The 24,129-nt window shown below is 51.4% G+C and overlaps 1 protein-coding gene across 2 annotated transcripts in view; it reads right to left on the reverse strand.

Annotated features, from left to right (window-relative positions):
* Positions 1-11,146: 11,146 nt before the first annotated feature.
* RPS6KA1 (ribosomal protein S6 kinase A1) overlaps positions 11,147-24,129 on the reverse strand; it is a 31,925-nt gene continuing 18,942 nt past the window's right edge. The window contains exons 4-23 of one of the 2 annotated variants that reach the window (XM_040086275.2): positions 21,612-21,728; positions 20,703-20,784; positions 20,344-20,424; positions 19,688-19,767; positions 18,986-19,092; positions 18,437-18,474; positions 18,184-18,326; positions 17,357-17,427; positions 17,048-17,136; positions 16,767-16,831; positions 16,318-16,420; positions 15,732-15,859; positions 15,156-15,278; positions 14,549-14,638; positions 13,943-14,101; positions 13,560-13,721; positions 13,212-13,288; positions 12,980-13,097; positions 12,457-12,594; positions 11,147-12,195 (exon numbers count right to left, since the gene is read on the reverse strand). In XM_040086275.2, coding sequence (XP_039942209.1) covers positions 12,073-12,195; positions 12,457-12,594; positions 12,980-13,097; positions 13,212-13,288; positions 13,560-13,721; positions 13,943-14,101; positions 14,549-14,638; positions 15,156-15,278; positions 15,732-15,859; positions 16,318-16,420; positions 16,767-16,831; positions 17,048-17,136; positions 17,357-17,427; positions 18,184-18,326; positions 18,437-18,474; positions 18,986-19,092; positions 19,688-19,767; positions 20,344-20,424; positions 20,703-20,784; positions 21,612-21,728 — 2,094 coding nt within the window. In that variant the 3' untranslated portion in view covers positions 11,147-12,072. Of the gene's footprint in view, positions 12,196-12,456; positions 12,595-12,979; positions 13,098-13,211; positions 13,289-13,559; positions 13,722-13,942; positions 14,102-14,548; positions 14,639-15,155; positions 15,282-15,731; positions 15,860-16,317; positions 16,421-16,766; positions 16,832-17,047; positions 17,137-17,356; positions 17,428-18,183; positions 18,327-18,436; positions 18,475-18,985; positions 19,093-19,687; positions 19,768-20,343; positions 20,425-20,702; positions 20,785-21,611; positions 21,729-24,129 lie in introns of both variants that reach the window. The other variant, XM_040086274.2, reaches the window with a different exon arrangement.

Consider the following 24,129-nt stretch of genomic DNA (forward strand, 5'->3'; position numbering starts at 1 on the left):
AAGCTCCCCAATTACTCATCAGTAGATCGGTGACTTTACACACAGGCAGCTTTCTCTGGAGTAAATTAAACAACTCCTTAAAAAATTTTGGTCTGAGATAGATTGTTTCCAGATTTCCAGGAACTGTGAGGGACAACATGCCCAACACTGGCATCCTCAAAGTGGCTGCGAAAGGTAAAGATACACCTTGAGAAATCTTGGGTCCTGCAATTAAGTCCAAATTAATTATTCTGGATGAATTTTGTTCAATTAATGATGTTAATTGCCTGCCTGGCAGACTATTAAGAATTTGAAACCATTTAATGACTGTTACATAAAGATTTTGCAGTTGGGAGTGATTTTTTGATAACAGAGCCAATACAAATCCCTGTCTGGCTTTGCAGTTGTGTTGGCTCCCCAGTGCCAGGTGGAAGGGCAGTCCTGCTTGGTTTGCAATTGTGCTTTAAGTGATTACCAGATCCAGGGCAGTATTGACACCTGTGTTTTTAATGTTCTGGCTGACAACATTTCCTCTTTTTAAAGTTACTCAAGTAACTCAGTCCTAAAATGACATTCTGCTGAATCCAAACTAGCAGAATCCAGTAAAAGAGGTGTTAGTTTTATAAAGCTGAGCACATTTTAACCAGGGAAAGCTGAGTTTACGGGCCCCGAGTACTTGAGACTTGCTGCATGTGAAGTGATATCACTGAAATATCACTGAAAGGCACTGCAGGAAACTTTGCTTTTCGGCTTCCCAGCCTTCTGCCAGGTCACTGGAGGAGGATGAGGGAACTTTACAGGAGCTTCCCAAATGGGAAAGGAAAAAAAAAAAAGTAGTTTAAACGGTGTATTTGTGAATCAGAGGCTGAGGAAATGTCATATGAAGGGAATCCCACTGTTAAGGACAGAAATGTCCCTGTGCCTCTGTGCTCAGGTGGAAGCCCCAGCAACACTGCTGCCCAGTCACAGCTCCCACACAGTGAGGTGGAGACTCCTCGGAGATTTTCCAGCCAAAGCAGACACACTGGAGGAGTCAGGCAGGTGCTTTTGGAGGAGGAGGGTGTTTCAAACACACTCCTCAGCCCTCCACATGACCTGCCTGGCATCCAGCAAGGCTGAATTAGTCCTAGCGTCAAAGGAGTAAAATGCAGGTACAAGACAGAGGTGTCTCCTCTCCATGAGGAGAGAGCACAAGACAGCACAGACATTTCCAAGGCATCGTGTTCATTTTTCATCAAACACCCATTAGTAAAATTGTTTTCTTTGCTTTTGGCAATTCAGTTCAAGCCCACACAGATCCTGCAGGATACATTACACTGGGGACTTTAGCCTCTTTCATTTCCCAAACAGCTCTATCACCCTGTTGGTGATCATCTGCCAAAGCACTCCATTGCACATCCCTCATGACACAATAATTCCCAATATTTATACCCTTTGTAATGAATGGAAGATGCACTGATGGATAAACCAGATACAGGATAAATATCAACAGAAGTGGCTGAACTTGATTCACATTTTCTGGTGCTGTCGAGTTGCCCTTTTACAAATCTTTTTGGAGTTCTCCTGGCCTCAACAGATTTAGAATGGTATTTCAAAGACCACTGATGACACCATTCAGTAGCTGGCAAGACAAAGAATTCATGGATGGAGTTAATAAGGGGGTTAAAAACAGTCTGTGCCCCAAACCCAACATTTTCACAGTGCACGTGGGCTGGTTGTGTGAGCCAGATGCAGAGAGCTCCAGGGATGCTACGCCGCAATCCTACAACCCTAAGTCTTGCTCATTTAAGGCTGTATCTGATTAGGCTTTTCTGTGTTTTCTGAGTATGTAATTATCTAGCACAGTGCGTGCGAGTCATGGAGTAAACCCAGTTGGGAGCGGAGCACTGGGAAGGGGAGAAAAGGTCTGTACGTGGGTGGGTGGGTTTGTCCATGTCGGTGATTGCAGCAACCGGGGAGTACAGTGTGGAAAAAAAGCTTTTCCTGGAAAGAAACTGAGATGAAATCCCAGCATTGTGCTGTGAGCAGTTATCACCTCCCTGTAGACCATGAATGAGGTGACAACTTGATCCCAGATCCTCATTGGGAAGAAATTCTTTACTCAGAAGGTGGGGAGGCCCTGGCACAGGGTGCCCAGAGAAGCTGTGGCTGCCCCTGGATCCCTGGAAGTGTCCGAGGCCAGGCTGGATGGGGCTTGGAGCAATGTGGGACAGTGGAAGGTGTCCCTGCCCATGGCAGGGGTGGGATGGGCTTTAAGGTCCCTTCCAGCACAATCCACTCCGTGGTTCTGGTGGTCTGTGATCCAGAGGACCCCCTTAGGTACAGTCCCAAGCAGGTGGCAGCTGAAGAAATAGAAGTTTCAGGCTTCTCAGGGTTGAAGATTTAAGGAAATCCAAGTGTCCTTGCTGTAAATGCAAGGTAAATTATTCATTCTCTCTCTCTCCCCCCTCTTTCCCCCCTCTAGTTCAGTTTTTCTTTTCATGCTTTAATCGTTTTGACACCAAGCTGTACAAAAGTAATTTAAAATTAACATGACTGACACTTGGTAGATAGCAGGACCCAGTGCAGAGCTCCACCTTCTACTGGGAACTGCGGAGAGGGGCTCTGGATTGGCTGCAGGACCTGAGGCAGCTGATGGGGACTAAGGAAAAACACGGCAAACAATTAATTTGCTAATTTAGTTTTCTGTTTAATTTGAGACCAGAAAATTGCCAGGCACTCATCAGCCCACGAGCAAGGCTGAGTGGACTCAGGGCAGTGCTGCACTATTGGCAGCAAGGAGGGGATGTGTTTGATTAGCCAGCAAAGCAATTTCTCCTGCGGTACCGGTGGCATTTCACAGCGTGTTTGAGCTCTGAGGTTCTGTGGTGCGGCTTTTGTGTCACCTCTCCCCAGTTCGGTGCATTTAGCACATCTGACAATGGTATTTTTTCACTGGGAAGGAGGTGACGTGGACGTGTGTGCTGCACAACAGCTGGGAAAAGTTGTCACGTCAAACACAGAATGCACCATAGCCCGTCACTAACCCGGTCCTGCCACACGATGCCTTGGTCAGCCGGAACGCTGACAGGGATAACTCTGCACACCGTGAGCGCAATGGACCTGGATCAGGACTAATGTCCTTTGATGGGGAAAGAAATGCTCTAATTTGATTTCTTCCCTTCAGCTGCCGAGTGTGTAATTTCAGATCTGCTCAGAGCGGGCCCTTTACGCTCGGCTTTGGGCCTATTTTTGATTGATTAAATTGAATTGTATCTATTTATTTCACACATCCAATTCAGGATTTCACTAGTGGCTCGTCAGAGTGAGAACGTGCACATTTATGGGGAGTGAGAACTCACCATAGCCCTCAATTTCCTCTGATACCTTTGCCGGGATGCGGTGCTGCGCCGGCGAGTGGGTGTGCGAGGAGCTGGGAACGTGTGAAATCAAAGAGTCGGTTGCCAGCAGAGGGAGCGTGGGGCAGGGCCGGGTTCAGCGGGGAGTCAGGAGGCTGGAAACGGGACCGGCTCCCGAGGAAGCGTCACACAGCTCTCTGATAGAAAATCCCGAGACTCTTGGAGCATCAGCACGGTTTGTTTCCTTCATACAAATGAACCTAGAGATGGGATCTCGTTTGCAAATCTGGGACCTTCTTGGCCTCCCTAATTCACAGATTCCCTCTTCCCGGCTAAGTGATGCTCCCGGGAAGCCCAAGTCACTAGATGGTACTGTTGCTGTTCAATATTGACGCCTCCGCGGGCCAGCTCCTTGGGAAACTCGCATTTCTTCTGTCGGGAGGGAAGGACGGCTGTGTAATTTGCGAGGGAGACGTGAGCGAGGAGCCGGGGAGAAGAAGTAGGTCAGAACTGCTTCCTGGGATTGGGCTGTGGGAGGGGAGTGGAGGGGTGGCAAAGATTTTGTCAGGGCGGGTTTGCTTCCAGGTTTGCCGCCCAGAGGGGCACGGGATCCTCACATAAACTCTGCAAAAGCTGGGTTTTGGTCAGCCTCACTCGTGGTTAAGCCCAAGCAGAAGGATGAGCCTTCTGTGACCACAGCCTGGGGAAGTTTTGTCACTCTCTGACCTCAGGGCACACAGAGTCACCTCCCGGCAGGAGGCAACACAACAAATCATAGGATCATAGAAAGGCTAGTTTGGCTTGGAAGGAACTAAAGCTCATCCCATCCCACCTCCTGCCACGGGCAGAGACACCTTCCACTGTCCCAGGTGGCTCCAAGCCAAATCCAACCTGGCTTGGACAATTCCATGGCTCTCCAGCTCTCCCCTAAAAGCCAGCCCACAGTGAGGGACTGGTCACACAAATTCCTGGAGCGTTCTGAAATCTCCCAGGCTTTCCAATGACATCATTGCCTGGGTCCCATCCCTGTTAGGAGGTCACCAAGCTCTCCCTGGCGAGGGTAACAAACAGGTTATTGTGCTCTGTGCTGCAAACAAGCCCCGGCCCTCCCGGCTCCAGCTCCAGCCCCAGCAGAGAGCAGAGGAGCTGCTGCCTGCCTGGCCTGTGCTCGGGTTTCTGTTAGAGGAGAAAGTCAGGCCAATTAAATCAGGCAGCATTGAATCTCTAATTGACATAAATGAGACAGACAGACAGCTGGGAAGACTGGGAGGAGGGGAGGGAAAGGGGAGCAGGTGCCCTGGATGAGAAAGGGATGGAAATACACCCTAATAGGACCACAGCTTTCCTTATTCTGTGTGTTTACATTAGCCAGCAACATCATGGGAAGTGTCTGAGCCCCTGCTGGAGAGAAATTAGTGAAATAAATACAAGTTAGCACCCTTGTGGAGTTGATTAAAATGTTCCTAAAATTCTCCAAACAAACCCAAAGGAAAAAAAAAAAAAAACCACCCTCAAAAAGACGTTTGAATTTGTGTAGTTAAATTAAGAAATCTGGTTTTTCCCATGCAGTTTGAACATGAGGCCTTGCAGCTGAACAATTACAAAATCATTTAAAATCATATTTGTTTAATTTTCCACATCTGAGCAGTGCTTGCCCAGGTATTTCCCCCTCTCCTTTTACCAGGGAGTGCTCTTTTGTCTTTTACAGACCTTTCAAACACTAATTTATACAGAAATAAGTTATTTAAATTCATACATTTCAGAAGGATGAGGCATAAAGAGGAGGAACTCACCCAGGTCCTACCCGGCGCTGCAGAAGGAACCAGAATTACCAGCCCTTGCTCTGCCTCGCCCTGGGTGTGCCCTGATGGAAACAAACTGTTGGACATTTTCTCCAAACACACCTCTGCTGCTGCACAGGTGAGAAGCAAAGGTGGAAAAGCATTCCTGAGTGGATGCAGGTAGCAAGGAGGGGGGGAAATACACTTTTGTGGTGCTGGTGAATCCTCCAGTAGCAACAGAAGAGCAATTTGGGATAATCTCTTACAAACCGACCCTTAGTTTTAAAATAATCAAGATTTGCACATTGAGACGTAAGAACCAGAAATGTTTTTCATTTACATTTCCAGAAACTTTTGAGATCTCTTCCCGAATATTTCAACACATTCTCCTTCCCCATTTTCCCAGCTGGGATAATTTTTTGCCAGCACAGGCAATTCTTCTCCGTATCCATGGGAATTGCCTCCATAATTAGACGTGCACCCAGTGCACAGATCAGAGCGCTCCAACCCAGCAGCTGGAACTAGGAGGCAGGTCTGATTAAATCTGCTCTGCCACGAGGAGAAAAGCCAGCTTTAATGAAACATCACAGGACTCCCTACCCCGTCTTTAAACAGGGCAGGAAAAGGGACTCTGGGATTACTTTGAGAGTGGCTGCTCGTGGTGTGCTCGCAATTCACAGAGCAGAAAGCAAGCACTGAGTGATCCAGGGCCTTGAAACTGGGGATCTGCCTCATTAAAAAGGGGCTGATTGCCAGCAGCTTATTAAAGGGGCTCACAGTCTGCCTTCAGAACGGCAGTGAAGGTTGGAGGGGTCAGCAGGTGCAGATGGAGGTTTTCTCCTTGAGAGTTCTCCTCAAGCCAGTGAGATCAGAGTCAGCTTGGAGAGGAACAGCTTGCCTGGGTTTCCTGCCCTGCCCAGCAGTGATTGTTTGTGTGGATCCACCAAAAGACACAGAGCCAGCCAACAGCTCTTTTTTTATTGAATCCCAGAAGGGTTTGGGTTGGAAGGACCTTAGAGTCCACTCAGTCCCACCCCCTGCCGTGAGCAGGGACACCTCCCACTATCCCAGGCTGCTCCAAGCCCTATCCAGCCTGGCCTTGGACACCTCCAGGGATGGGGCAGCCACAGCTGCTCTGGACAATTTTCATGGAAAAGAAATGATTTCTATTCCTGCACACCCGGTTCTGCAGGTACAATGTGCTCTTCAGGAAGGGGAGCTGGTGAAAGAGGCAGATGGTCGGATAGAAATTATTAATCCCATACAAGTTTTTTATCTTTAGTTGCTGCCTCCACTTGGTGTCACAAACCCCACGACTCCTGGGGGCTTCCCCTTTTTAAAAACAGAGCTGGGAGTCGGGGTGGAGCAGACCTGGTAAAATTCCAAGTGGTTTGGTGGGTGGGAAAAAAGCGACTTCTAACAAATATGCCGGGGCAGGGGGATCAAACAGGGCTCTGGTCTAGACAGAACCGCACTCCCCGCCTGCCTCAGAAGTTCATACCACACCAGCTGACAGAATTTAGCATCTCGTTTCCCTAACATGATTAAAATGCAGCTCCGTGTCCTGGGGTACTGACAGCCCCTCAGATCTCTCCGCATTCCAAGCCACGTTTCCATTTCCACTGCTGGAGTCGCTCCCTTTGGAAACTCCGCCTGCGGATGAGCGGCGCTCACGGATCCCAGCAATGCAGGTTGATTTAGCAGGGGTTTGAACTCAGCCCTTCCTGTAATTCTATGATTTGAATATAATTTTCACAACCCTCGCAAGCGGCAGATGAATGAGAGATTCCTGGCTTTGAGTCAAAAGCTGCCGTAATTAAATGTTTATAAAACACTTTAAGCATGCGAAGTGCTGTTATAGACAAGGAACCAACAGATCTGGCAGATTGGAGCTGGATTTTAAGGCACACCAGCAAACAGAGCCCATTCCCCCCACTACATCTCTCTTTTAGAGCTGCTAGCAGAGGGTTATGGAGGCCATCACCAGGTTCCTTTTAGTAAAACCAGAATAAGTGAAATCAAAATCACTTTCTTCCATACCAATATGTGTAATTCAGAAGTTTTCCCCTCTGTAAGAACTCTCAGAGCAAAAGGCCAGCTTGCTGTTCAGCTCGGGAAGGAAGTACCCCGTGGGAAACAGAAATTGCTGCTACTTCTGATCTCTCACATAAAACTGGAGAGCTTCCACCTGTTACAGGTTTCTAACACCATCTGCTGTTTAAAGGGAAGATGGCATTGGAGCTCAGCAGCGCTGAGAGCTTGTTTGATAAACCAGGCGCGACACCAGCAAATCTGGAACGTTTCTGTAATTGCCACAATTCCATTTTTTTCCTTATTTCAAGCCCTGAACATATTTTGACTTGATCTTCGTTATGAAGTGAATTATTTCTTTGCCAGAGGAAGCAGAATCCCAGTGAGCTGCAGCCGAATGTCAGGTCCACAACACTTCAGTTTTCATTCCCAGCCATGGGGCTGTGTCATTTCAGCACCAACACAAATTTTAAGCAGTGTCACTCTCTCCAAAGCTTGGCCCAAAGAACCGACTTAAAAATATTTTCATAGGAGAGAGCCATGGTCTCCTTGGGGTATGAGGAGCTCAAAGCAAATCATTCTTTCTATTAAAAATAAAAATACTGACCTTTTGCTGGCTCACGCTGATGCCTGTAGGATAGAGTAAACATTCTAACCAAGGATTTTTCTGCTGCTTCCTAATTGAAAGAGATACAAACTTTTGTCCCAGGAAAAACAACGGAACCCAGGAGCTCATTACACATTTAAATTGAAGGGCTCACAACTACTGCTTTTAGTTTTGGTTGCAGATATTTGTAATAACATATTTTTTTCTAAAACAAAAAGGCTTTTCTCCAAAGGGCTCCCTGGCCATTCACCCCTGAGACAAGCAAGGGGTTTAGACAAAAACCACCCAATATCTCAAAATCTAACACCAAACAGAGGCCGCAGCTCTGGGATTCTTCTCCGGTCTGATCCCATCAGCCCAGTCACAGCATCACCCCCACCTCTCGCATTTCTCACCCCCTCCGCACATCCTTTAAAGCCAGTGGCTCCTTTTGTGAGCGATCGGCTCCTCACCCCGGCACTTTCCCTGCACTTCGACAAAAGAGACCTTTTACATGTCAATTTATTTTCAGACAAGCATATCTGAAAGGGAGTTTCCCTCCGGAGTCGAATTAGTGTTAATGGCAGGTGTTCGGCGGCACACAAAGGGAGGGAGGCAGCGCCTCGGCTGAGCCGAGGCACTAAGACAGCTTGATGTTTTAATAACCAGAGGCAAGGAACGGAGTGGCAGCGGACCTGCGGCTTCCCCGGCGTGAGTGAAGGTTTTATTCAGAGCCCCCATGTACTGCCGAAAGAAGATCCTGAAATATTTCCAATGTTTTCTTTGCCTTGAAAGAGGGATTAAATTGTTGAATATTCCATGAAAGCGCAGCATCCACCCCACATCCCGTGGAACTCACTCGCAGTCGCCGAGTACTTCCGAAGCCACGAGGGAGGTGGTGGCACCAGGAGACCTCCGGCTGCACAGTTCACCAGCCACCGATGCCTAGAGACGCTGAAAGAAGAATTACATGGACTAACTCAAAGGTGGGAACTTGGAGAGCGATTTGCATTCAAGTTTAAAACCACAGATCAGTTGCTCAGTGAAGTTTCACTATGGAAAAGAAGGAGATGATCGCTGGGAAAGCTGCTGGCCTTCGGTTTTAAACTGAATCTTGATGGTAATATTTCCCAGGCCAAAAGACATTTATTGATGCCCCGGTGAGTTTCACAGAGGTCAGCAAGGGAAAGGCACAGCTACACCGTGGGGAAAAGGGAAACATCCCCTCAGCTGGGTCAGCCCCTTACAACAGAAATGGCTGATTTATGCCCCAAAATGGGAAAAGTTAACCTATATTATACAGAAAGAGTGTTATATAGAGCTGTTCAATATTATTTTCGGGCTCCTTGACTTTGGATCAATATGCTCTTTCTGCACAGGTTATTTCCAGGTAGACTCTGCAATTTGAGGCTGGATTCCGGGATTTCTGCTCCCTTGAGCTTTCATCCAGACCTGCAGGACAAAAGCTTAAAGATCAAATCCGCTATTAATTACCTGAACTAAAAGAAGTAGCTTTCCTTGTAAAGATGTCCTTATGTATGGAAGTTAAATCCATTTTCACCCCTTTAAAAACCAAGACAATTTGTGATATCCTCTGTATCCTCTTTGTCCCACGTTAAATGACCCCAAACTCCTGTAAGAACAAAACACTTGGTCTGTCACCCCCCAATAGGCATTAGATACCCAACTTTCACCTCAAATAACGCAATTTCAGTTAATATAACAACAGTATTTTGGCAAAGGTCAGGACCAAACTAGGAAAGGAAGGAAAGAGCCCAACCTGTCACAAACAGCTACAGCTCTCATATACAGAAAATTCACAAGTCCATTTTTATTAAGCACTGGAATTAAAAAAAGTAACAGCACTTGGTTGATCTGGAACTAAAAATCAAGACTTATTTTTACTTATGGATCACTCAGAACAACGTGGTTATAAACCCCTGGAGAGGAAAGTGTAGCCCTTGCTCTCTCTGTTCTCCAAGGGGATGGGGGTTTCAGAAGCTCCAGCTGCACCAAGCACAAAGTTCTTCTGATTGGAGACCCTATGGTGGCAGAGGGGTTTGATGGTCCTGATTTTGGGGTCTGACACCCCAGGTGTGATCTCATGGCCAGGCAGAACCTGCAGCAGCTGAGGGCTGCTCTCCTTCTGCCCACACTGATCTGCACCTGGTTGTTCCCCACACCTCTGAGTTGTCCCCAGTTGGCCTCACACTGGCACATCACAGGGAAGATTTAGCAAAGGCTGTAATGTTTTTCCTGACTGATATTTGAAAATATTTGCAATTTCATACAAATAACCCAGTTATCCCCCAAACCAGGACAAGTATTTGGCTTAAGACCCCCCTAAACCGCAGGGTTTAAGAGCACCGATCCCCACTCACCCATGGTGGGTTGACATCCAACCCCATCCACCACCCCAGACCTTCTCTCAAAACACAATGTAGGAAATATTCTGAAAAATCTCTGAAGGATCCTGCAACACCCAAAAGTACCCTAAGGGACTGAGCCCAGCTCCAGAAAAATGTTTGTGATTATTGTACTGGTTGCAGGTACCTAAAATTTGCACACCATTGGCACAAGAGTCACTGTGGAGTTGTAGAGAACACCATGCCACAAGTATTTTTAGGGAAGGTATTTTGGGTGGTGGAGTGTCCCCCCTCCCCAAATGTCAGCAAAACTTTAAATCCCTCTCTGCTGGGGTCGGTGGCAATACCAGTAAGAAGATCCACTGTGGACTGGTGCTGGCCTCCTCCCCTCAGAAGGACTGGACATTCAGGCTGCACTTGCAATAAAGAAAGAAAGAAAGAAAGAAAGAAAAAAAAAGGTGACTATTTCAGCTTCTCACTGGCTGCTCACAGGACCTGCTTGGATGAGGGTAGAGAAGAGCACTGTGCATCTCACATAATTATTTTTATGGAATTCTCCATTTTAGAGCCAACTGGCACTGAACAAAAAAGCAAGTTTCCTCTCTAGTGACATGATCTGCTAAAAGTAGCAGAAATTCACATGAGAACCTTTGCTGGCTCCAGTTACATTCCTGAACTCTGTTTGCAGCCCTTCTCTTAATCCTGCTGCCCCCAGAAACTGCCACCTTGGAACCATGGAGCTCCAGCAATTCCCTGCAGGTCAGAACGGGCTGGGTATTTATTTCTAGCACAGGTTGTCTCCAAGTGTTGGGTTCTCTACGCACAGAAATGTCCCAAGAGTAAGAAATTGCCCATTCCTTTTGGTCCTTGCCTCATTCCAAGACTGAGAAAAGGTAGCTGAGAGGCTGCTCTAAGCAGCACTGCTGGTTTTCAGGGCCTGATCAAAAGCTTTGCAGCTTTTTCAGAAGGCAGACCCGGAGGAACAACCTGGGAACGACTGGGAAACGTCCGGGAAGCGCCCGGGGTCGCTGGTTCTGCAGCTCACAGTCAGTCAGTCACAGGACGGCCCCTGAATGACGTTTATTGTACGAGTCAGAAAGAAACCCTGAGTTACCGGCTGGAGAACAAAGTTAAATTAAAAAATATGAAGGGTGGTTTGGTTCAGAGGGTGCTGAGTGGAAGGGGAAGGAAAACCCCCAAGGGGTAAAAGCAGCAGCCAGAGCCAGCCCAAAGCCTTGGCTTTGCCAGGGAGGAAGAAGTTCTGTCACCCTCCTCCCCAGGTGACAAACTCCCCAGTGAGGGGAGAACACCGAGACTGGAGGGCAGAGGAGGAATGAGCCAAACCTCGGAGGTGTCCTGGCCTGCTGAGCATCTGTGGGAGGGCTTGGAAAAAACGTGGTTTATTTTGTTCAGAGATCTGAGCTGGGCTGGGGGGGGGCACGGGAGAGAGGGAGAAACGGAGGCTGCAAAATCCACCTTGTGTGGAACAAACACACAGGACTTGGAGGGCAGGGAGGTCCTTGTGGACAGGAGTGCTGCAGGGCTGGCTTTGGGAAATATATCCAAAGGCTTGAGGGAGGAAAAGCCTCAAAGCCTAAACCCCAAGTGTGACACAGTCTTCCAGCTGCTGTGGAGTTGAAGAGGATCAGTTCCAAGAAATGCTGTAGCAACAACAAATACCTGGCCCTACACAGGGAAGGGTGAATCAGAGCTGCTTTTTAGTGCCACTTGACATCAGTTATACATTATAGTTCTCATATACACAGATGGATTTCTTTAAAAATTGACAATTTACACGTCAAAAAAGTTTTACAGTGAAGTTCTCTCAGCAAAGATCAGTCCACAAGAGGAGGAGCCAGTCTTTCAGGAGCAGGAAGGCACTTGGCCTTTTGAGAGCAAGTCCCAGGGGAGCACCTGTGCAGACCCTGACAGTCCCCTGTCCCCCTCCTCTGTGGGTGTGCAAAATCCGGGCTGTTCCTGCACCGTGGGGCTCACAGGGTGGTGGAGGGGAGCTTCTTCACTCGCCTCTGTGCCAGGATGGAGGATTCAATGGGCTTCAGCTGAGGGCTTGGCTTGGAGCTGTTGAGTGCCGAGTATGTGGCAGCCATGGCGCCCTGGAGAGAGGCACAGAGGAATCACTCAGGTGCAGGAGAGCTGCTTCAGACTCGTGGCTTTACAAACCAGTGGACCAGAGCTGTCACACCCACAAAGCCAGAAGCATCTTTCTTATTTCTTTAACTCTCCCTCCTGCACCAACATGCTGTTAAAGAATCTCTCCTTTCTTTTCTCCCCAAACCCCCAGCTTGTCTGTACTGCCTGCCCTGGCTCACAGCTCTCCAAACTTCCATCCTGCTTTCCCTCTGCAGATTTTGTACCTTTACAAGCTGAATGTCCTGGTGATTGAGCTGGCTCTGGGGTAAACTGTCCTTCTGGGTTATCCAAGGATGCTGCAGGACCTGCTTGGCTGTGAGACGCTGGTGAGGATCTACGTGGAGCATCTTTGATACCAGATCCTACAGGCATCGTTTGGAAAGTCAGACTTTAGAAGATTTTATAATTTAAATGCAAAAAAACCCCACCTGTGTAACCCCCCAGATTAGGATTTAAATGCAGAGGCCAAGTCCCCAGACATCAATGTCTTTTTGTATGAAATATGGTTTTGGCAGGCCTGGGGGATATAACACAGAGCAACCCCCACGAGGGTCAAGCACGAGGTTGGTTTTCCTTGCAAATATCCACAGCCAAAGCTAAAACAAAGCTGCTGTGGAGGGACACGTGTGGGGTAGAAGCTGCAGTGCTGGTTTGCTTATCTCTCCTGTGTGGTCCCTCCCCAGCCTGCTCTAAATTTGCCTCACGGCGACCCCAGCCCCTGAGTGTAACACAAATATCAAACCCTACCTTGGCCATGTCAGAAATAGTGTCCCAATTGCCCCCACTGATGGAGAACTTCCCCCCTCCTATCCGTGTCAGGATCTCTTCTGGAGTGTCACTGGGACCATTTGCAAAGGGAGTGCAGCTGGGGAGAGAGGAGAGAGCCCTGGATTCACTGACCCAGGCAGGAGGGAGAGGTGCAGCTGTCCCCACAGGGCACACTGGGGACAGGGGGTCACAGCCCCAGCCACTGCCTTACCCTGCCAGCATCGTGTACAGCAGGACCCCCAGGCTCCAGATGTCACAGCCCTCGTCGTAACCCTGGCGTTTCAGGACCTGAACACAACAAGCAAAGGGAAAAAAATATGTTTGGTTCCTGTCATTGAGCTCATTTCAAAAGAGGGGCTTGACCTGGGTGCAGTCCACATGCAGAACTTCAAGTGCTGGACAGAACAGCAAAGTCTTGGACTAAAAGATCAGGATTTGAAATAGATTCATTACTACAAGTGGTATTTCTGTAATTGCCTCTTCCAGGGCGGGCTGGAGATGGGAACAAGGTTAGGGGAAGGACAAGGGGACTGCTGGAGGGTCTCAGTGAGGTGCTCACCTCGGGTGCCACGAAGTTTGCTGTGTAGCAGGGGGTCATGAGGAGCCCGTTCTCAGCCCTGAGCTGCTTGGCAAAGCCAAAGTCACAGATTCGGATGCTCTCGGGGTTCCCTGATTTATCCACGTAGAGGATATTGCTGGGCTTCAGGTCCCTGTGAACCACCTGTGGAGCCAAGAAAGGGCTGTGCTCATACCCCAGGCAGATAAAGGTCTGAAAGCTGCCTGAGGTCACTCATCCCCTGCTCTGGCCTCACATCTGCTTTGCCAAGAGGGCAACACCAGCAAGAAATAACTGTCATGATGGGCAGAGTTACTCCCTGGAGGAGAGGGAGTGCAGTGTAATGCCAGGGAGCTTCCCAGAAAAACAGTTGTCACCACACTCACCCCTTGGGAATGCAGATACTCCACTGTTTTACAGATCATGTGCAGGACTGAACTGGCTTCTCTCTCCGAGAAAAATTTCTGTCTGAGGATTTTATCCAACAGCTCCCCTCCCCTCATGAGCTCGGTCACCAGGTACACGTACTTCCCGTCATCGTACACCTGCCAAAGAAAACATGGGTGGGGTAATCAAAATGTGCTTCCAGAGCTTCCCTTTTGTACTTCCATCACCAAGGAGCAGACAGAGATCAGCAGAGGTGGCTTTGGGGATGCTTCCCCACCCCAGAATCATGGAATATCCCAACCTGGAAGGGACCCACGGGGATCATTGATCCAGCTCCTGGCCCTGCACAGACACCCCAGCAGTCCCAGCCTGTGCACCCCTGGGAGCTTTATCCAAAGGCTCCTGGAGCTCTGGCAGCCTCGGGGCCGTGCCCATTCTCTGGGGGGCCTGGGCAGTGCCAGCACCCTCTGGGGAAAGAACCTTCTGACAGGAACAGCGGCACGTGGAGCTGGGTCGTTGGGCTGCCCCTGCTGGGGTGAACTCTGCCCCTGCCAGCCTGCACTCCCTAAACCAAAGCACAGGGAATTCTCTCAAGCCGCACTCACATCTTTCAGGGTGATGATGTTTGGGTGCTGCCCGTACCGCAGCAGGATCTCGATCTCCTCTGAAGGGTCTCGCTTGCTCTTGTCAATCACCTGCAAGAGTAGGGACACACTTCAGCCACCACAGATGGGGAAGGGGCCAGGATGAAGCACATGAGCTGAGTTTGGAGCCCTGCAGAGCTCCTGTGCCGTATCCACTCCCTGTCCCCTCATCTCTTTAGGGCTAGAAATCCTTAAGCTGCTTCATCAGTTCTGTGTTCCCATCCCACAACATTTTATGTCTTTTGTTAAGACCTGATGTCACCACAGCTTTGCACAGGAAGATGAGACACTCTCCCCTCTCTGAGGGAGGAGAACATTGCTTCCCTGCTGTTCCTAGAGAAGCACAGGTACCTGCAGAGCAGCACAGAAATTGTCCTTTTACATCCTAGATGAGCCTAAAGCTCATCCTGCTCCATCCCTGCCATGGGCAGAACACCTTCCACTATCCCGGGGTGCTCCAAGCCCCGTCCAGCCTGGCCTTGGACACCCCCAGGGATCCAGGGGCAGCCACAGCTGCTCTGGGCAAAGATGTAACAGGGGAGCTCAGCTGGGAGGGCAGATCCCAGACCTTGACTGCATACTCCATGTTGGTGGCCTTGTGGATGCAGCGTTTGCAGACGGAGTAGGAGCCGGAGCCGATGGCCTCCTTCACCACGTACCCATCGCTGAACTGGACGTTCTTGCCGTGCAGCTGCTGCCAGGGCACAAAGGAGAGCTCAGCTGGGAGGGTTCAGGGAAGGGTTTGTGCAACACGATGAGTTAACTGCAGCACAGAGAGAGCTGTCAGACTGTCTGCTACATCCCACAGCTTCTCCTCTCGGCGGGGAGCGGGAGGAGAGGAGAACAAGGCAGATATAGGTCAGTGGGCCAACGCTGAGCACTGAGCACGGTGCCTCTGCCTTTGGTTGCCCAACCCATGGGCACTGCAGACCCCCTGCCAGAACAGATCCACCTGGGGACAGGAAAGCCACAGCCTCACACCGCCCTGACAGCCTGTGCACAACGTGACAGTCAGTGGAGATGAAGGAACAGGAGGCAAGAATTCCAAAGAGAACTGCCTCAGGCTCCAGGTAGTACAGAGATCCTGAGGACCTGAAGCATCCCTGCACCTCCAAAGAGCTGCTCCTCTGGCCCCATTCCTTACCTGCACAACTGAATGCAGGGGTGGCTGGGCAGGTTTCACTTTGCCATCCTCCATTAACCCCGTTGCCACGAAACTGAAGCCTCGGAAGAGCTGATGGGCCCCTGCACTCGGGGGGACACCCGGGGAGTCTGCAGCAGGAGTTGAGAGACAGCTCGAGAAGGGCCTGAGGAGCAGAAGCCTCCCCCTCTCTCCCAGGAGCTACAGCTCCTGCAGTTTATTCAAAACAGGAGCCACACCAGCAGCACTGAGCTTACCCCAACATCCCACAGAGAATCAAGGAATTGTCCAGCTTGGAAAATCCCTCTAAGATCAGCGAGTCCAACAATTCCCCCAGCAGTGCCAACGTCCCCAGGTGCCACATTCATATGGCTTTTTTAAATCCCTACAGGGATGGTGACTCCACCACTGCCCTGGGCAGCCTGTGCCACAGACTGACAATCCTTTTGGGAGCAGAAATTTCCCTGATATCCAGCCTAAACCTTCCCTGTGCAGAAAACTTATCCTGCTGGTGCTGGATAATCCCTGGTGTGCAGCCACAGAGTGACATCTCACAGGAAACTTGGGCTTTGCCTCAAGACGTACAAACCTTTTGGTGTCCGCGATGTGAATTCTGTGTCAAAATAAAAGGTGTCATCTGGCTGGCCCACTGCGGGCTTGAAAGGGGGTTTGATTTCCCTGCGGTACAGCTTCTGCAAAACACACAAAACCCAAAAAACAGCTTGGAAATGCTCCCAGGGGCACCTTCTCCCAAAGGGTGCAGAGGCTGGTGAGGAATGAGGGCGAGGAAGAGACTTTGTGAAACTCTGTGTCCTAGCATTTACAGCTCAGTGAGGTGACAGGCAGCCCAGGTATGAGACAATGATGTGACAGAGGATTTTGGTTTTGGAAAGGATTATTGGAATGGATGGGGACAGGGGCTGGTGGCTCTGCCATAGCTGGCCAAGCATCAGGACTGTGCTATTCCTGCTGCCAGAACTGTGTCACCGGTGTCACTGGTGCTGAGCGGTGCAGAAATCTGCTCCATCTGATACTCACATTCCAGTCGATGGTGGAGTAGAAAGGGTGGCGCTTGATCTCCTCTGCCCCATCTGGCCCAGACCCTGCAAGAGGCACCAAATGAATGTTTGTACTGAACCCCCAACAAAGCAAAAGGGGGCAGCCAGGGAGGCAGCACAGCCAGGTGTCACAGAGAACCCGGCTGGGATCACCCAAGTGCCCTGACCCAGCACAGGTGTGAGCACACTGCTGACCCAGGGGGATGTGAGAGGCCTCCACACGGCATCAGGGGCATTCAGAAACCAAAAAAATCATCTTACCTAATCTGTTGGCTGGATTCCTTTTGAAAAGGGCTCGCAGGAGGCTCTGAGCCTCAGCGCTCAGGAACTGTGGCATGCCCAGTTTCGCTCTGGAGAGGAAGTTATGCAATCAGCTGCAGGTTTGAAGAAGTCAGGCCACAAGACACCAGAATCTCCACCCCCAAAACACACAATCATCCCTCTGGCATTTACACTGCACCCTTTCAACGGATGTCTGATACTGCACCACTTGCCAAATAATGCCACAACATTGCAAGAGCCCCCGATTGCAACACCCCTCCTGGGCAGACAGGAGAGACAAACTCTTACTTGAGGATGAGGGTCATCGTATCCTTACGGTCCTTCCCCTGGAAAGGCAGTGACCCCGTGAGCATTTCGAACTGGGAGGGAAAGGGAAGAAGGGGTCGGTCATGTCTGAGCAAGGTTCAGAGGTGCACAGGTGCCACTGCCCCTTCCTGCTTGTGAGGGGTGCCAAGCCTGGCTCTGGCAGAGCTCGGCGTGTTCCCAGCAGCAGCTTGGCTCTCGGGGTTTGCGTGGGAACGTGCCCAGGCAGCGCCTGCTCCTGCCGGAGCCCTGGGATCCAGCAGCTGCCAGACGGTGGCACCAGATCTGCACTGACAGCCATGGCCCGGCGCCGGGGCGGACACGGACACCCCCACGCACCCCACACACACCCCACATACACCCCACAGAGCCCCTGTGCATCCCACGGACACCCCCACGCACTCCACACTCACCCCACAGAGCCCCTGTGCATCCCATGGACACCCCCACACATCCCCCCCACACCCCACAGAGCCCCTGTGCATCCCACGGACACCCCCACACATCCCACACACACCCCACAGAGCCCCTGTGCATCCCACGGACACCCCCACACACCCCACAGAGATTCTCGTGCACCCCACGGACACCCCCACACACCCCACAGCCCCCTCACACCCCAGCACCCACTGGCACAGCAGCCTCGAGGGACCAAGGCTCCTGGCTGGAGGCCTGGACAGCCCCTTAGGGAGCTCTTTGGGGGGTGTGGGGAGCCCCCTCCCCGGTCAGCAGGTCTGGAGGACACACAGAGCCGTGTCTGGTGTTCCAGAGCGCGGGCAGCTGCCATCCCCAGCCCCGCACAGGGTACCCACCATGAGGACCCCGTAGGACCACCAGTCAGCACTGTGCGAGTGGCCCTGGCGATTCACCACCTCTGGAGCCATGTACTCCACCGTCCCACAGAAGGAGTAGGCTTTCTTCTCGTGGTCTATGGCCTCCTTACTCAAGCCAAAATCTGCACAAGAGAAACCTGTCAGCACACAGCCACTGCTCCAAACACTTCAAGCAGCTCTGAGTTTCAGGAGCCAACCTTGCTGGAGCACCAGGCTCTGTGGAGCCCCTTACCTGTGAGTTTGATGTGCCCCTCTTCATCCAAGAGGATGCTACAGCAAGAATGGAAAAACAAGTTGTTACTGTCTGTGGTAAGGGCTGGTGAGAACAAGCACAGCAAGGGATGGTCTGAGATCATCCTTTGGCTCCCAAAGGAATCCAAAGGAAAAGTTACCTGTCCCTTCTCCCAGTGCTTTAAGTGCTTTAAGCTCCACCAGCCAAGACAGGAGTGGGGCCAGGAGCAGCTCCCTCCCCTTCACAGTAAATCAATGCCCCCAGAGGTTACCCCCCTCTGATCCCCACATACCCCAGGCAAGGATAACCAAGCTGGAGTGGGCTCTGCAGAGCCCAGCCTGATCCCTTCTCCCTCTGAGGGCTCCCAGCTGCCTAAAGCTGGAGTCTGGAGGCTGCCAGGGGTCTCTGCTCAGCCCCGTGGCACACAGCTCCTGGCCGGATGCGAGGAGCAGCAGCCTTGGATTGGCACCGCCCCCCATGCGTGCAGCCCCTCTGGAAGGCAGGAGCTGTTCCCTGACTCCTGATCCTGCCTCAGCTGGCCACACGTACTTCTCTGGCTTGAGGTCCCTGTAGATGATCCCCAGGCTGTGCAAGTGGTCGAGTCCCAGTGCCAGCTCTGCCAGGTAGAACTTCACGTCCTCCTCGGTGAACATGACCTGCAGGCAGGGGAGAAAGCAGAGAGGCGCTGGGTTACAATGCCAGCAGCTCCCCTGCACCCAGGCCACACCTGCCACATCCACGTTGCTCTCTCCTGCTCTTTCTAAGTTTTCCAGACTTCACCCACCATTCATGGTTTGGATCAGAATGGACCTTAATGGATCCAGTGCCACCCCTGCCGTGGCAGGGACACCTCCCACTGCCCCAGGCTGCTCCAAGCCCCAGTGTCCAGCCTGGCCTTGGGCACTGCCAGGGACCCAGGGGCACCCACAGCTGCTCTGGGCTCCCTGCGCCAGGGCCTCACCACCCTCACAGGGAACAAATTCTTCCTGAATTCTAACACAAATTGACCTTCTTTTAGTTCCTGTTCCTTAGGAGATGCTCATCTGAAGCTGTTGCAGAGGTGGGAGCTGCCACCTGTGCTGCTGCTTTAGGGCTCCTACGACACCCTCTCCTGGTGCCAGCTCTGGACTAGCAGCAGGTTGGGGGCTTTTTTCACCCTTTCAAGGACTGCAAGGGTCAGTTACTTCTCCAGGCCATAAGCAGGGATGAGCTGAGCCCGAGCAGCCCACCGGGATGCCAGAGCATACCCACCTCTTTGGAAAGCCGAGTGAAAAGGTCACCTCCTCTGAGGAAATCCAAGATGAGGTACAGCTTCCCCTCCGTCTGGAATGCTGAAACACAAGCCAGAGCAGGAATCAGACCCCTGCACCGAGGGAAGGCTCCGTGGTGTTACATTAATCACTTAAATCCCCGTGGCTCCAGCTGGGCACATGCCCTGCGTGGTTCCAGGGTTAAATGCAGGTAGGGCTGATGGGGTAAAGGAGATGGCCTGTCTCTGCTGCTGAAATGAGAGCTCCCCACAGCACTCTGGCACGGCAGAAAATCCTCATTTTATGGGGGTCTGGTTCCCTTTCTGAAAGGGCTGTTCTCCCAGGAGAGGCACTGGTCACCTTACAGGGAACAAAGCTGTCCTTGCCTTCCCCAGAGTCAGAGCATTAACTCTGCCAAACTCTAGCTCAGCTAGTTAGCTCTTCTTTCTCAGTTTCTCGTGGTTTAACGTTTTAATCCCAGGGATTTGATGTTTAAACCTCCTCTCCCATGCTCAGTTCCCCACTCCTTAGCTGGAGCAGGCAGTGGGACCACAGATCCTTCCAGGAAAGGATTTGTGTTCAGGGGATTGTGTTTAAAGGCAGGCAGTCTGCTGGAGCTGCAGCCCCTCTCCCAGCACCCCAAAGAGCTCCGCTCACCGTAGTGGAGTTTCACCACGAAGGGATGGTTGACATCAGCCAGGATGTCCCTTTCTATCTTTGTCCTCAGTCGATCCCGCACTGTGGGAGGAGAGGAGCAGCTCAGACACAGAAAATGGCCCTTGGGCAACGTCCAGCCCCATCCCAGCCTTAAGCACCAAGCTCCTTGAGCCAGGTGTTTTCCCACCTCCATCATAATGCTCTTAAACAGATGAAAGAAAGGAGGATGTTTTGCTGGGATAAAGATGCTTTTGTTTCACCTAGCCCACCCCAGGGGCAGCAGTGACTGCTGTGACATTTCCCCAGTGCTGCTGAAGTCCCAGAGGATCAGAGCACTGCAGGAGGAGTCTCCTTCCTACCTTTCAGTGTCGCCTTCTTGAGCACTTTCATGGCATAGAGGTGGTTGCTGTCTGGGGGTGTTATTTTTCTCACCAAGAAAACCTGAGGCAGAACAACACCACATTCACCAAATACCAAACACTGGCAGTAGGAGCTGGATGATTCACCAAGTGGCAAACCCCAGAGCGTTCCCAAGAAGCTCAAGCTTTCCCGTGGGGTTTCCAGGGAAGTGCTGTGTGTGGACTCCTCTCACCCCCATTTTCACGCTGCACTTTCCTCCTTTCCAGCCTTCCACACCTCCTGACTCCTGCAGCTCCTGTGGGGCTGATGCCTGGGAGCTGTGACTGGAGGCACTGGCGCTTCACTGTACCACTGAAGCCTCCTGGTTTGTCAGACACATCACCTCCGTGTCATTCAGGTCCTGCATCCTCTGGATTCTTAGTTCCCTCCCTTCCCTGATGTCTCATTCCAGCTGGTTTTAGGCAGCATCAAAAGGACACCACCTGCAAGTGTGGTGGGCTTGGCAGTGCTACTGGTTGGACTGGATGATCCCAGAGGCCTTTTCCAACATTTCTCTGATTCTACAAAGCCACTGCTGCATTTGCCCAGGCAGCAGCACACAGTCCTGTCCAAGCCCCAGTGTCAGCTGCTAACTGACTGACCCCAAGCTGTCAGCAGATGGTCTGTAAGAGACCTGGATTATTGAAACAGATAAGAGCCACAGGCTACTTCCTTCCTTCTTCACAGAAGGGAAACTGGACCGTAAATAGGGGCCAAACCCAGCCTGGGGCACAGAGCAGCAGTTCTGAGAAGGGAGGATCAGGCCCAGGAACATTCCTGGGAGTCAGGAAAGTGGTTTTGTTGGGGATGGTTCCTTTCGTCACCAGAATCATTTCCCTGGCACGGCACATAGGAAGAAGTGACCTCACCTTGCCAAAAGAGCCCTGTCCCAGCACCTTCAGGAGCTCAAACTGCGAGGGATCAGCCTTCTCGGAGCCCTCCTTCACATGGTGTGTGATGTTGATTTCCTGCACGACACCTTCCCCCTGAAACAGAGGGCACACGGTTGGCAGGGACTCCTGAGCGAGGGGGAGCAGCTTGCTGGGATTATGGAGCAAGGACTGCAGCTCCAGACTCACAGGAGCCACAGCTGAGAGAACCATAAAGGTTGGTGCTTGTCACAGGTATCAGCATCTGCAATCAATAAGTGAGGGTAGGGAGGACCAGGTAAATACAGAGCCCTCCCTCCCAACCAACCACAGGAGCTGCTTTGAACTGAATTTCAGAAGAGTGCCTGAGAAGCACCTTCCTTTTTGAGGCACTGGTAGCAAAAACAGGAGTGTTTATGCCACTAAAAATCCCACAACACAAAAAACACGGCACTGTTGTCAAAACAGGGCCAGGGCTGGCAAAAACCAGACATGTTGGAGCCCATCTGCTCGGCAATCTGAGCAACTCTGCAACATAAGTCTTAGTGCATCTTCAGCACATACAGATGATGCTTTAACAGACTCCAGCCTTCAAGAAGATTGAGGGGAAGCCAAGGTCTCTGGCACATGTTTTGTTTAAAACACATTATTTTACTTAAAAAAAAAAAAAGAAAGAAAAAATAGATTTAATCAGCATAAATAGAATAAACTCAGCAAGGGAACCGGGCTAGCACAGCCACAGACCCTGAAGTGATACTGAAACATCACCCAGCAAAGCTTTTGGACCCAAAGGACAGCAATTATATTAAAAAATTCATTGAACTCTGCTGTCCCTGGCCCTGGGGAGGCTGTGGCTAGCGGAGGCTGCAGAAAGCTGGAACTATGATTTATTTTTTCCCTTGCAGGGTTGGGGGAAAAAACACTTTGTTTTCTAGACCTATTCAGACACTTGGGCTGGAACCAGCTCATCAAAGCAGCTTTTAAAGCCATCCAGAGCCAGGTGCCAGCCCTGCTGTCCTCCTGCCCAGCCCACTCCCACCCTCCATGCCCATGGATGTGGTTTCCCACCTGCACCGAGCTCCCTCCCCTCTCTCAGGCTGGGTTTTTCTCAGTTTAGGAAGTTGGTTTGTCTCCACGGTGGGAGCTCTGCTCTCTCCTGTGCTACTCAGGCACTCAGGGCAGGGGCACAGGAGCTCCCTGCGTTATCCTGCCTTTCCCTGGGCCCGGTGATGACAGGCAAGAAAGATCCCATAATCCCTTAAACCACACCTTAAACCTTTTCGTGTTCCAGATGATCTCCCAGCTTTAACCAGCCACTTTGCACTTCTGGGTCCATCTGGAGGCTCAGTCCCTGCAGACAGGTGCTGTGAGGAACAGCTTCCCACCTCCAGAGCTGGAGCAGGAGCCAGCCAAGTTCAGCTCCTCCTGCCAGCTCAGCTCTCCAGGGAAAGAGCCCACAGCAGGGAGAGACCCAAAACTGGACCCATTAGGAAGAAATTCTTCCCTGGGAGGGTGGTGAGGCCCCGGCACAGCGTGCCCAGAGAAGCTGTGGCTGCCACTGAATCCCTGGAAGTGTCCAAGGCCAGGCTGGACGGGGCTTGGAGCAGCCTGGGACAGTGGGAGGTGTCCTGCTGTGGCAGGGGTGGCACTGAATGGGCTTTAAGTTCCCCTCCAGCCCAGACCATCCTGTGATCCTCCTACCACAGAAACACTTCGAGAAGCCATTGGCTATCTTACTGCCACGAGTGAAGATTTTCCCTCCTGGATTCATCCACTAACTTGGAATTCAGCACTCAGATTCTCGTGACCAGCTCCTACAGCCTGCCTGGCAGCACACACAAGTCTCCAGCACGGAAGCACCCGTGTGCCACCGAGGTCAACTTCTTCCAGCGTCACCACAACAAACCATCCCAGAAGGCAGAGAAAGAGAAGCAAACCCGAGTGCCCCGAACATCCATGGGAAGCATCAGGCAGTGGCAGGAAGGGAAGCAGAGGGAGGTGGCAGCGGGAGGTGGCAGCGGGAGGTGGCAGCGGGAGGTGGCAGCGGTACTGACCGGGCTGGTGAGCTGGCTGGGGGCAGGCAGCTGCAGGCTGCAGGGCTTGGCTCGCTGCCTCCTGTGCAGCCAGAGCGTCAGGAACGCCCACACACGGGGAAGTTTCGTGTCCCTCTCCATTGTCCCATCCCGATCACCATGGTCCGGCCCCAGGAGCTGCCGGGGCTCCGGGCTGGAGCAGGAGCCGCAGGTGGCTGCGCCAGCGGCGGATGTGCAGTGGGGACCAGACTCGGTTCACGCTCCCCCTCCTCAGCCACAGCTCTTGTGGTTGGGGCTTTTCTTAGCTTTTTTTTTTTTTTTTTTTTTTTTTTTTCAGGTTTGCTTTTAAGAAAACAACGCTGTCACAGCTCCTCGCTGGCTCAGACAAGGCACTGATAGAAAACACACACAATCTCCTTGGAGTGATTGCCATCTAATGCTGCCTGAAGTTCACATCAGGCTGGGAGCTTGGGAGTATTTCCACA

This window comes from Hirundo rustica, chromosome 25 (assembly GCF_015227805.2).
Source record: "Hirundo rustica isolate bHirRus1 chromosome 25, bHirRus1.pri.v3, whole genome shotgun sequence".
Lineage (NCBI taxonomy): Eukaryota > Metazoa > Chordata > Aves > Passeriformes > Hirundinidae > Hirundo > Hirundo rustica.